At 39.4% G+C, this 13,698-nt stretch overlaps 1 protein-coding gene and 1 pseudogene across 13 annotated transcripts in view; one reads left to right on the top strand and one right to left on the bottom strand.

Moving 5' to 3' along the window:
• The window catches only part of UNC13B (unc-13 homolog B), a 209,262-nt gene that overhangs the window by 60,601 nt on the left and 134,963 nt on the right, over positions 1 to 13,698 (top strand). For 12 of the 13 annotated variants that reach the window (XM_070519238.1, XM_070519237.1, XM_070519236.1 and 9 more), the window contains one exon: positions 4,626 to 4,683. The exons of the other annotated variant lie outside the window; for it this stretch is intronic. In XM_070519238.1, the coding sequence (XP_070375339.1) occupies positions 4,626 to 4,683 (58 nt within the window). The remainder of the gene's footprint in view (positions 1 to 4,625; positions 4,684 to 13,698) is intronic. 13 annotated transcript variants of the gene reach the window in all.
• On the bottom strand, positions 11,102 to 12,361 carry LOC106846992 (poly(A) polymerase alpha pseudogene; annotated as a pseudogene).

Raw genomic sequence — 13,698 nt, 5'->3', positions numbered from 1 at the left:
CTAGGTTGAAATATAGATTGAAGTTTATTATTTTTTTTGGCTGGCACATGGTGTCTTAACTCACTTCTAGTGATGTTAAAATTCAACAGGGGATTCAAGTGGTGTCTGCCTGTTTCATCCATTATAAAGTTTTCCCACCAGCCTTTTACCTAATTGTTTTAGCAGGAAATAATAGTTGTTATTTTATAAAGGCCTGCTAAATGGTGATTTTCTAATTATATTACCCCTTCAACATTTATTTGCTGCGATTTGTCTGTAAGAAAGGACTTTTCTCTTACTGGTATTTGGTTCATTTGTAATAAAGTCTGTACTCATTTCAGATGAATGAGCTGTTGCCTAAGCAACTTCTCAAGGCAACCAATGAGTTGTTTTCTTGTTTTTTTAGTGGTGTATCATTATAAATTTATGGATTTTGATATATTTAATGTGTTTCAATCAATTGTAGTCATTATTCTTTTTGATGATAAAATCATCTCATCTTTAGTTAGTGGGAATTTCTTCAGGTAGGCCTCTGTGTCCTTTTTCTCTTGTCTGTTTTTATCATGAAAAAATTTAAAGCAGACGTAAAATACAGGGAATGGTAAAAATGGAGCCTGTTACGCTTATCTTCCAGATACAGTAATTATTGAGATTTTGTGGTACTTTCTGTAAAATCATTTTAGAAACACAGTGTAGAGTCTTGTCTTTTTATCCTATGGTGTGTAACAGTTCCCGTACACAGCAGCCTCTTGGTTCCAGAAGCACTTGAGTCAAGGCGGGCTGGGGCTCTACCACTTCACAGAGCTGGATTGTGCCACCATTTCTTAATCTCCCCACTCAGGGACCATTCTGTTTTCACTATTACGAATGCATGCTGCAGTGGACCTCCCTGAGCCTGTGTCTGTGCTTATGTATGAGAGACTGTCTGGGTGTATACCTGGAAGTACAGGTGCTTAGTTGTGGGATATGCACTGCTCAACCTTATAGATATGGCTAAATTACTCTAAATTAATTGTACCAATTTATATTCCCATTTTCTTGCTTCTCTCTATCCTTACTGATACTTGACATTACCTGATTTAAAAGTTTTGCTAATCTAATAAATTTAGAGCCTTATTGTTTTAATTTGCATTTCTCTCTTTATTGGTGACGTTCATTCATCAGTAATTTATTCACCAAATAACTTATTGTGCACTAGGTACCAGGGACTGTTGTAGGTGCTTGGTAAACATCAGAGGTTAAACAAAGATCCTGTCCTTATGGAGACAGACAGTATGCAGGAAATGTAATAAGTATAGTAAAAGTTAGAAGGTGAGAAGTGCTACCTGGGGAAAACCTACTTTTCTTCATGCAGATTTTACCCTTTTTTTTTAGATTTATTCCTAATTCTTTTGTGAATGATACATTTAAAAATTACATTTTCTAATAGGTCATTGCTAATATAAGGCAGTGCTTTGCTGCTCATTTTTTTTAGTATTGATCCTATTTAGCAAATTTTATTAGTTCTACTAGTTTAGAGATTCCCTTAGACTTTTCTCTGTAACTAGTTTTTGGATCTTTGCAGTTTTTGTCTCTTTCCAGTCCTTATGTTTTATGTTTTCAAGTGTTTGAGTGTTTTATACTGAGCAGACAGTACAGGGAGTTTCCTTATCAACTTCTTCTCTGCCTTCCCCCCAAGATTTCCCCTGTTATTAATATCTTACATTACTGTGGTATGTTTGTTACAATTAATGAACCAACGCTGATATATTATTAACTAAAAAGTTAATGTTTTATTTTGTTTTTATTATATTTAACTAAAACGTAAAACTAAAAATCCATAGTTTTTTCAACTTTCCTTAGTTTTTACTTCATGCCCTTTTTCTGTTCCAGGATCCCATCTGGGACACTGTTACATTCAGTTGTCATGTCTCTTTAGCTCCTCTTAGCTGTGATATTTTCTCAGTTCTTGTTTCTCATGACCCCTTATTTTAAAAAATTTGTTGCATAAAACATACAGTGTAATTTTTAGTGCTTGGAGTGACAGCAGGGAGCCTTATCATTTTCCTGCCTATAAGGGGAATGCTTCATAAATCTTAAAGTATGATGTTTGCTATAGATTTTGATAGATACTATATCAAATTAAGGAAATGCTATTTTCTTTCTGATTTTCTAAGAATTTTTGTCTTGAAAAAATAAGGAATTTTATCAAGGCTTTTCCTGCATTTGTTAGATCACATAGTTTTTCTCCTTGTTATCTGTTTATTGTGGTGATTTACATGAGTAGATTTTCATGTACTGAACTATTCTTCCATTTCAAACACACTTGGTCATGATATATGGACATTTTTATATCAACATAAATACATATGCACACATGTACATACATATTCACATGTGAATATTATAGCACTTATGATGGATAAATAATATGATATGATGAATTTTGTTTGGTAATCTGTTTAGGATTTTTGCATTTATGTTCATAAGTGAGATTGGCCTGTAATTTTCCTTTCTTATACTAGTTTTTCCTGTTTTTTTTGGGTACATAAACCGGCCTGGAAGAGATTCATTAAATATGTCTTCCAAAAATATCTATTGTTGTCTCAAGTCTGAATTCTTCTAGTTTAAGACTTAAAGTTTTAGGATTTCCTCACTGTTATGCGTATGTACTGCCTACAAAAATTATTATTTATAACAGTTATTATTTACAACCAAGTCCTTTTTTTTACTTTGGAGTGGGTTGCTTAAGAAGTTTTGAACATTTTTATGATTGACAGTTTTCTTAACACTATCATATCCTTTAGATTGTGCTTGACTTCTGATTATTCCCTGTTAGATGGAGTAATGGCAGTATGTACCTCTGATATTTGTATCATAATTTATTGCTTATAAAGTACTTTACATGTAAAAGTATATTTATACACAAAAAGTGTTTCGTATTTTGGATCCAATGACTTGAAATGCCCTTGCTCACTCACATTCCTGTGTAAGCCATCATTAACTTCTGTCTAGATTTTTGCAATAATTAGTCTGTTTCCCCTCTTGTTCCCTACAATGCATCTCACACAGCAGCCAGAGTGATTTTTAAAGTGTAATAAAGTCATATCCCTCTCGTGTTTAAAACACTAAACAGTTTCACAGTACATTAGAATAAAATCCAAACTCCTTACCGTGATTTATAAACTCTCTTCCCTCAGTGCCTAGAACAAGGCCTCGCACACCTAGGTACTCAAGAAACACCTGCCGAGTGCATGGCTCATTCACTGGCAGCATTAGCAAAGCTCTGACGTGCCAGGACCTCACAGCTTGTTGATAAGTGGCAGAGTCAGGATGAGAACTCCAGAGCTCATGTTTGCAAGTTGCCTGATGACCACGTTATGTTTTTCTGATCCTCTGCTGGGCTCTCACAGAATCAAACTATTCTGCCTTCCAGACTCTATGTACTTGTGTTAACTTTTTTATGCCTTTTTCTTGTTTTGCCTTTCCAAATCCTGCCCATCCTCAAGACTTGTACTTAATTCTGTCCCCCCCCCCTTTTTTGAGGAAGATTAGCCCTGAGCTAACATCTGCTGCCAATCCTCCTCTTTTTTTTACTGAGGAAGACTGGCCCTGAGCTAACATCTGTGCCCATCTTCCTCTACTTTATATGTAGGACACCTGCCACAGCATGGCTTGCCAAACGGTGCCATGTCTGCACCCGGGATCTGAACCGGCGAACCCCGGGCCACCAAAGTGGAACGTGCACACTTAACCACTGTGCCACTGGGGTGGCCCCTGTTCCCTTTTATAGAACTTTTTTTTTTTTAATGGTGTCACTACTCTGTTTTCTGCTGGTGATGGTGGTAGGTTGAGTTGGGGAAGTTAGAATATAAGTGGGAAGGGGACTCTACTAGGTACCAGATGTTGCATTACGTGCTTAAATAAGTAATTTCACTTACTTTCCACATGACTTTGTAAGGTAAGAAGCACTATTACTTTTTTTAAAGATGAGAAAACTCAAGTCTCAGAGAGATTTTCAGTTCCATCACCCAAATGAGGAAATCTATACATTATCCACAAGAAAACTTACAGGAGTGAGTTTCTAAGTCCTCTGAAGCTCCTGTAAGGCTTCTAAGGTTAAGCCTTTTACAGCTACCTGGCAGAGCTGGAAGGATGCCCAGGTGCCCTTGGTCAGAACAGCCTCTCTGCTCTCTTGCTTTAGCCTGTGGCACTGGGCCAGTGTCATATCTGATAGTCTGGCCTGTGTGTCAGGATCCCACAGGGAAAGCAGCAGCAGGATGATCTGTTTCTGTTCAATAAAAATTTGACTCCAGGGCCAGCCTGGTGGCGCAGCAGTTAAGTGCGCACGTTCTGCTTTGGCGGCCCGGGGTTCGCCGCTTCAGATTCCGGGTGCAGACATGGCACTGCTTGACAAGCCATGCTGTGGCAGGCATCCCACATATAAAGTAGAGGAAGATGGGCACGGTTGTTAGCTCAGGGCCGGTCTTGCTCAGCAAAAAGAGGAGGATTGGTGGCAGATGTTAGCTCAGGGCTAGTCTTCCTCAAAAAAAAAAAAAAAAAGACTCCATTCAAATGCTAAAAATTTTTACAAGTAGTTGTGATTTTTTTTCCTTTTTACCTGGGCTTCTTATTATATATTTTTTTTCCCTCCTTTCTGCTTCTAGTATTCTGTTCAAGAAGAAAGCCAGAGGAAGCCATTGCCCACTGCTGCCACCCAGTGTTGTAAGTGAGAAACTTGTCTCTGAATCTCTTATTAATCACCTCTTTCTGTCAGTTCTCCAAACGTGGCTTATTTTGAGTTGCGGAGGGTGGAGATGTGGTGTGTGTAAACAGAGGATTTTCCAGAAGCACACCTATTCAGGCCCATACTTCTAATGGTATCTGCTCATTAGCTTTAGGAAGAGGTCTTCTGGTTGTGTGGCTGTAGGCAGGGCAATGGTACGCATCTTTTTTCTCCATTTGCCGACTTCTACCCCTGGAGGAATGATTTTTCCCGCTTTATTCCCATTTATCTGTTATTCTTCTTTAAGACCCAGTTTAAATGTGACCACCTTGGGAAGTCTTCCTGCTGTTTCCTCCTTCCGCCAAGCCTAGTTTAGGTGTCTCTCTTCTGCTTCCATAGTATCCTGAGGATACAGCCATCATATAATCTCTCATATGTTATAATCTATGTATATTTCTGTGATAAGAACATGAAGTTTTTAAAATCATAGACATTTTTCTATTTTGTATTCCTAGCATCTGGCTCAGTACCTGATGTAAGTTTCAGTAATGTTTGATAAATGGTTAACTGAGTGAGAGAACTTGTCATTTCTCTTGAGATTAATTTATTCAGACCACACAGGTTCCTTCTTGAAATGAGCCATGCATTGTTTGCTACCTTCTCAGTTTCCTCTCAAAACAGTTTGAGGAGGCACTAAAGGATTGACTCGGGGCCTCTTCTCTTCCTCTTTTTCACCCGTGGAGTGTGTGTGTGTGGTATTGTGCTTACTTTGTATTGCCTTAGTTTTTCTGACTCAAACGCCAAACTTATCAGCTGCAGGTTGAAAGTGCTGGTGATGGTGGTAGTAGTTACTGTAGTAATGCTAGTGATGATAAGAACCATAGCAGTTAACATATTTTGAGGTCTTACAGTATGCCAGATGCTGCTCTAATTGCAAAATGTACTAACTTATTTGACCTTCACAGCAAGCCTGAGACATAGATTTTACCGTTGTCCTCATTTTCAGATGAGGAAGCTGAGGCATAACGAGATTGAGGGTCTGGCCTGGTTGCTCAGCAGTTAAGTGAGCACGTTCTGCTTTGGCGGCCCAGGGTTCAACGGTTCGGATCCAGGTGCAGACATGGCACTACTTGTCAAGCCATGCTGTGGCAGGCATCCCACATATAAAGTAGTTGAAGATGGGCATGGATATTAGCTCAGGGTCAGTCTTCCTCAGCAAAAAAAAAAAAAAAAAAAAAAGCATTGGCAGCAGAGCAGATGTTAGCTCAGGGCTAATCTTCCTCAAAAAAAGAAAAAAGAGATTGAGTAATTTGCCACAAATCACATAGGCAGTAAGTGGTGAAGTAAATATTCAAACACAGACACCCTGACTCTGTAGCCCATGCTTTGAACCACTATGTTAAACTGCTTCTTTCATGTTCTTTCTCAGAAGGAAAACTTCCAGTCATGGCTGTAAATGCATCAATTGCCTTCTGTTTTATATGCTGCTTTCCTGATAAAAGTAAGACCAATAGCAGAGGTCAACATTTTGTTTTTAATTTAGAGAAAACTTGCTATTTTTCATATGATTTATTACTAACTACATCACTTCTCAGCCTTTTGGCTAAGATCATGTATATTACTAACTTTTTTTTTTTTTGCCATTTAGGACCTAGAATCTATCAAACATTTAGGGTCATAGGAGACCATAAGAATCTGTATTGAAGACTAGGTTGTGAATTTAAGTTGATAGTCCTTTTCAAAACTCACTGTAAGAGCTAATTTTGACCTTTTCAATCTTCTAAACATTTTTCCAGGACTGCTAATGAGAAGTAAAATGGAATGATTGAGATTTCACTTCTCATTCCTTTCTGGGTCCATTGGATGAAATGCAGTTGAAGTGACTAAAGAGAAAATGCCAAGAGGGCAGGAGGAAATAAAAGGCCATAAATAATTAGCAAGTTTATAAATTTTCACACATTTTTCTTGTTTACCGACTAATTTATTTTTCTATGAATAGCCAGTTCCTATCTTTTGAGTGCTCTCTCATGCTTTTATTTTGAAAAATTTTAAGCTTATAGAAAAGTTGAAAGAACTGTATAATGAGCAGCCATTTACCTTTTACTGGATTCAAGATTAACATTTTGCCACATTGCTCATCCTTCTCCCCTCTTCTTCCCCTCCTCAGTACCTCTCTTTCATATCTCTATCTCTGTCTCTATATACATGTACACAAAAATGCACACAATGTATTTTCTCGATCATTTGAATATAAGCTTCATGCTTCATGACGCATCAGTGTGTATCTCCTAAGAGCTAGGACAGTCTGCATAATCAAAATACCATTTTCAGAATCAAGAATTTAACATTAGTGCAATAATATTTCCTAATATGCAGTCTATATTGAGAATTCCCCAATTGTCCCCAAATATTTTTATAGCTATTCCCTCCCCACTGTATGATCTAATCAGTAATAACACTTTTTATTTGGTTTTCCTGACTCTTTAATCGCCCGTTTAATAAAACAAAAATCCTTGTCTTTTTTTGGTCATTTATGATACTGGTATTTTCTTTTTCAGTTAGAAAAACATTTTATTATAGTGTGTAGTTCAGATAGGAGTGTGCATTAATTGGTACAGGTTTCTGGGAAGCAGTTTGGCAACATGTACCAAGAGCCTTTAAAATATTCATAGTCTTTGATTCAGCATTGGAACTTCTGGAAGTTTATCGTAAGTAAGAAGCAAATAAAAATTTTGTATAAAGGTGTTCATTGCAAAATTATTTAAATACCGAAATTTTAGAATGATTTAATAGTTAAACAACAGTAAATGGTAATAGTCATAAGATTGAATAGCATGCATTTAATTAAAATTATGCTTTGAATAATATGGGAAATTTTCATGAAAATTTAGGTGAAAACTATACAAAACTCTCTGTATATGTGTGTATGTTTATATGTAAATACATACATACATATATAATTTAAGATTTATTGTCATGGACTGAATTGCATACACCCCAAATTCATATGATGAAGCCCTAGCCCCCAATTTGACTCTATTTGGAATAGGGCCTGTGAGGAGGTGATAAAATGTTAAATGAGATCATAAGAATGAGCCTAATCTGATAGGGTTAATGCTCTTAGAAGAAAGAGACAACAGAGCTCTGTGTGTGAGGACACAGCAAGAAAGTAGCTGTCTGTAAGCCAGGAAGAAAGCCTTCATCAGGAACTGAATTGGCTGGCACATTGATCTTGGACTTTCCAGCCTCTAAAGCTGTGGGATACAAATTTCTGTTGTTTAATCCACCCAGTCTGGTATTTTGTTATGGCAACTTGAGTAGACTAATGCAGATTTTGGTATTGAGAGGTGGGCTTATAACCCTCCAGGACCAGTTCAACTGACCCCATCTCTTATCAGCAAGTGATTAAGAGTTGCCCGGTTGCCTAGTGGTTAAGTTTGGTGTGCTCCACTTCGGCAGCCTAGGTTCAGTTTCCAGGTGTGAACCTACACCACTTGTCGGCAGTCATGCTGTGGCGGTGACCCACATACAAAATAGAGGAAGATTGGTGCAGATGTTAGCTCAGGGAAAATCTTCCTCAGCAAATAAAAACAAAAACACCAAAGAGAATTGCCTTTCAGAAAATTTGCCAAGTTGTGTAGCCAGAGCATGCACAAAAGAAGAAATCTTTTTTCCCCCCCTTTTTTGGAGGAAGATTAGCCCTGAGCTAACATCTGCTGCCAATCCTCCTTTTTGCTGAGGAAGCCTGGCCCTGAGCTAACATCTGTGCCCATCTTTCTCTACTTTATATGTGGGATGCCTGCTTCAGCATGGCTTGACAAGCAGTGCTTAGGTCTGCACCTGGGATCCTAACCAGTGAACCCCGGGCTGCCAAAGCGAAACGTGGGAATTTAACTGCTATGCCACCCGGCTGGCCACAAAAGAAGAAATCTTGACCTGAAATGACCATGAAACCAAAGATTCTCCTCCCCCTGGAACCAAATGGCTGAGACATGGCTGAAACTTATAAGTCAGACTGTTGTTAGCAGCAAGGGGTCCCTCATTCAGGAAGATCCAATGTTAAAATTGTTTCCCCACCTCATCATAAATGTTTGGAAGCCCACCAGTAAAAACCTGTCCCACTAGTGTTTCCATGTGCTAGCCTCTTCCTTTAAATTTTGCCCCAAATTCTGAATCATGGAGACAGATCTGAGGGCACATACCCGCTGTCTCCCTGCAGATTGATCTCACAAAATAAAGCCGATCTCTTTTCCCAAAGTCTAATGCTGTAGTTAACTGGCTTTTTTTTCTTCTTCTTCTTTTTTTTTTTGAGGAAGATTAGCCCTGAGCTGACTGCTGCCAATCCTCGTCTTTTTTTGCTGAGGAAGGCTGGCCCTGAGCTCACATCCATGTCCATCTTCCTCTACTTTATGTGTGGGACGCCTACCACAGCATGGCTTGCCAAGTGGTGCCATGTCTGCACCCGGGATCCAAAGCAGAACATGTGTACTTAACCGCTGCGCCACCAGACCAGCCCCTTAACTGGCTTTTTTATGCGCATTGACTAAGAGACTCCAATTTTGTGCAGTAACAGGGTGCTTCAGTAACAAATACCTGAGAATGTGGAAGTGGCTTAGGAACGGGGTGATGGGCAAAGGCTGGATGAATTTCGAGATGTATACTAGAAAAAGCTGAGATTGCTGTGAAGGGTCTGTGGGAGAAATATGGATGTTAAAGGCCGTTCTGGAGAAGTCTCAGACGGAAATGAGGAACAGTGTATTGGAAGCTGGAGGAAAGACAGTTCTTGTTATAGAGTGGCAATGAACTTGGCTGAATTGTTCGACTGTTTTGTGAAAGATAGAATTTGCAAAAGATCAAATTAGGTATTTATTTAGCAGACGAGATTTCTAATCGAAGTAACGAAGGTGTGGCTTGGATCTTCCTTACTGCTTATAATAAAATGTGAGAGAAGAGAGTTTAACAAGGAATTATTAAGCAAAAAGGAACCAGAACTTGGAGATTTGGAAAATTCTTAGCCTGTCCATGTTGTAAAAAGTGAGAAAGCTTGTCCTGAAGAGAACACTAAATAGATCATAGGTATGACTCATGGGCTTAATCAGCCATCTCAGCAGAAGCCAGGAATAGAGATGGGATTATATGAGCAGAGACATTGCCAATTTCAGCTAAAGAGGAGAGAGAAAGAGGGCCAGAACAAAGGGACGCTGTTGGACTTCTTGGATTCTACAGGACCAGACCATAGAGTTATTTGGCTATAAACATGTGCTGTTCTTGAGGGAAAGGAGGAACGACTCGGAAGATGATTCAGTGACTGTCACGACTTCCACTCCCAGCACAGGCCCACAGGGCAAGGCTGTTCTCTTCCGTTTCAGAGGGAGGCCACTGCAGAGAGCCATGGGAACAAGGCACCATGCAGAGCGGTGGGGGTGACGCTGCCACCACTGTCGACCTGGAAGGTGGGACGTCGAACCAAAGAACATTAGTCTCCAGCCATAAGATCTAATGGAATTTGCCTCGCTAGGCTTTGGACTTCCTTGGGACCTGTCACCTCTTCTTTCCTGTTTCTCCTTTGTGGAATGGGAACGTCTCTCTTATGCTTGTCCCACCATTGTATTTTGGAAACACATAACTTATCTGGGTTCACAGGTTCACAGGTGGAGAGGAATTTTGCTCAGGGTGAATCATACCTGAAGTCTCACTCATAACCAATTTAGTTGGTATTTATTTATTTACTTATTTATTTATTATTATTATTATTTCTTAAAGATTTATTATAACTTACAATTTTCATCAAAACCAACACAATCAGGATTTTAACCTGTACCAAGGTATTAAACGATTATATTAAAACCATTAGTAAAAAATACTACACCCATTTAGATTCCAAGAAAATTATTTGTAGAAATATTTGAGGGGGCTTTACTAACATTAGGGGGACTGGCAGGCCAATCGTGTAATTACTGAAAACATTTTATGACTATATAGTGACATTTGATTAGCTTGCCTATGTAATAGGGAATCTTAATGATAAGTTTCCAGAACTGGCTACTTAGTTTCTTAATAGAGAACATTAACTACAGATTTTAACATTCACCTCCTTTGCCAAGGTATACAGATTTAGACTTTGGTGATGACTAAAGTATGCCTACAGAACTGATGTTGCTACAAATGTAGTAGGAGTTTGGTTACATCAGGCAGCAAAACTGTAGGGGCTACACTTTACCTTGACAAACAAAAAATAAGAGGTTTACTAAAAACAGTACACCCCTTGTGCCAGGAAGAAAACTTCTACAGATGTTTAAAGGAAAATTCGAAACTACATTAGTCTATCAAGCAGAGATGTCAAATATGCTACCATTTAACCATTACTTAAGAGAGCAGCATGTCCGCCGTGCCTTAAAATACATACTTGTACTTTTGAAAGAAGTTTGGAGCTTCAAAAAGTTTGGACCACTCTGCCTTACTCAGCAAAATTTCATCTGTGATAGCAAGACCTTGTTTAAACTCTTCAACCGTGACCATCCGTGTTGAAACGGGCACATCGTACGTGGAGTTCTGTTGTGGTTATGCTGGTGTAATTATAGGCATAAGATGGTAGCTATCACTGGGGTTTACCCTTGGGTCCCATACAGGCAAATTAAGATTGCATTCTTCAGGCTGTTTCAATAGCACTCGATTTGGCCATTCCCATTTAGACAATACCAAGAAAAATTTATGTGCAAGACTTGATGCTATTGCATTTGGATAAAGCTGGCAAGTTCTTGCTACTAGCATAGCCCAGGAAACACCACTGAGGAAACCTAATACATTGGAATAGATGTTGTGGCATTTGGCCCACAGTTTGATAGCTCTCAAGGTTAACCTGAAGTTGTCAATGTTTGGTAATGGATGTAAAATTTCATCGGTTACCCTGCAACTGTTAAGACTTCTTATGCATCTTATATCTAAATTTTTAAGCAGACTGTCATCCCTTAAGTCCAAGTCTTCTGGAATAGTCCGCAGTGCTAATCTTGCAAACAAAATATCAATCTGTAACTGGTACAAATGCCTCTTCAACAGCTCTTAAATCTTTTACTTCTTCCTGTAATTTCAACTTATCATAGAATGAGGTGAAAAAGTCACTTCGATCGACATGTCTTGGTGCAACACACAATGCATCAATATCAGCACCTTTTGTATGTACTCCTAATCTGTAGGATCCAAACGTAAAAATTTTTCCTCCAACATTTTCAATTACAGATTGTGGAAGATTCTTACTTTCACTGATTTCTCGTATCCACTCTTTTACCAGGTTATTTAATTTTCCCAAAATTAAAATCCTGCTCTGCAGTTCCTCTTCCTCTTCAAAAACCCCAAACGGCTTCAGAATCTCAATGAGTTTCTGTCTAAGCAGGCAGTCAGTCTCCTTGGGGGCTGCTAAGCTGATAGGAGAGGTAATGCCATAATGCTTCTGTGGCGGCTGTGTGTGTTGTGATCCCTGTGTTGTAACTGGAAACGGCATCGTCTCCTGCGCTGGCACCGCCCAGTCACTACCCGCACCCCCCACAACTGCTGCCGCTCTAGGCATGATCCACTGAGGCGGGAGGGAGGGGCGACCTGCCTCAGCCCTGGGTCCAACCCCACTCCCGCTCCCGCCACTTTAAGCGCTTCTCCTCCTTCCACTTCGTCCTAACATGGCGTCCCTTAGTTGATATTTAAATGAGACTTTGGACTCTCCATGTTAAAGTTGATGGTGGAGTGAATTAAGACTTTTGGGGCTGATGGGATGGAATGAATGCATTTTGCATGCAACAAGGATGTGAATTTTGGGGAGCCAGAGGCAGAATGCTATGGGCTGAGTTGTGTCTCCCTAAAACTCGTGTGTTGAAGCCCTAACCTCTGCAGTGTGATTATATTTGGTGCTAGAGCCTGTGAGGGGATATTAAAGGTTAAATGAGGTCATAAGGGTGGGGCCCTAATCGCATAGGGCTGGTGCCCTTTTAAAAAGAGGAAGAGACACCAGAGCTCTCTCTGCTGTGTGAGGGCACAGTGAGAAGGTGGCTGTTTCTAGCTAGGAAAGGGCTCTCATCAGAAACTGAGCCCTGCCAGAACCTTGGTCTTTGACTTTCCAGCCTCCAGAAACTGTGAGAAAATAAATTTTTGTTGTTTAAGCCACCTAGTCTCTGGTATTTTGTCGTGGCAGCCTGAGCAGACTAATACACGTCTGTGAATGTATCTGTACAATTATGGGGAAGATATCTGGAAAAAGAAACAACAAAATATTAACCGAATTTGTCTCTGGTATGTGGGATTATGACTTTTTAACCCCCTCTTTGCATTTCTTTTTTTTTTTTAATTAAGAGTATGATAGTTAACAACCTTGTGAAATTACAGTTGTACATTATCGTTAGTCATGTTGTAGGTGCACCACTTCACCCTTTGTGCCCTCCCCCCACCCCCCCTTTCCCCTGGTAACCACTGATCAGTTCTCTTTGTCTATATGTTAACTACCACCTATGAGTGGAATCATACAGAGTTCGTCTTTCTCTGTCTGGCTTATTTCACTCGACATTAATACCCTCAAGGTCCATCCATGGTGTTGTGAATGGGACGATTTTGTTCTTTTTTATGGCTGAGTAGTATTCCATTGTATATATATACCACATCTTCTTTATCCAATCATCAATTGCTGGGCACTTAGGTTGGTTCCATGTCTTGGCTATTGTGAATAATGCTGCGATGAACATAGGGGTGCATGGGACTTTTGGAATTGCTGATTTCAGGTTCTTAGGATAGATACCCAGTAGTGAATGGCTGGTTCATAAGGTATTTCTATTTTTAACGTTTTGAGGAATCTCCATACTGTTTTCCATAGTGGCTGCACCAGTTTGCATTCCCACCAACAGTGGATGAGGGTTCCTTTTTCTGCACAGCCTCTCCAACATTTGTCACTCTTGGTTTTGGATATTTTTGCCATTCTAACAGGTGTAAGGTGATATCTTAGTGTAGTTTTGATTTGCATTTCCCTGATGATCAGT

Source organism: Equus asinus, chromosome 10 (genome assembly GCF_041296235.1).
Source record: "Equus asinus isolate D_3611 breed Donkey chromosome 10, EquAss-T2T_v2, whole genome shotgun sequence".
NCBI lineage: Eukaryota > Metazoa > Chordata > Mammalia > Perissodactyla > Equidae > Equus > Equus asinus.
Note: the sequence above shows the minus strand (reverse complement) of the source record. Positions and strands in the feature narration are given on the sequence as shown.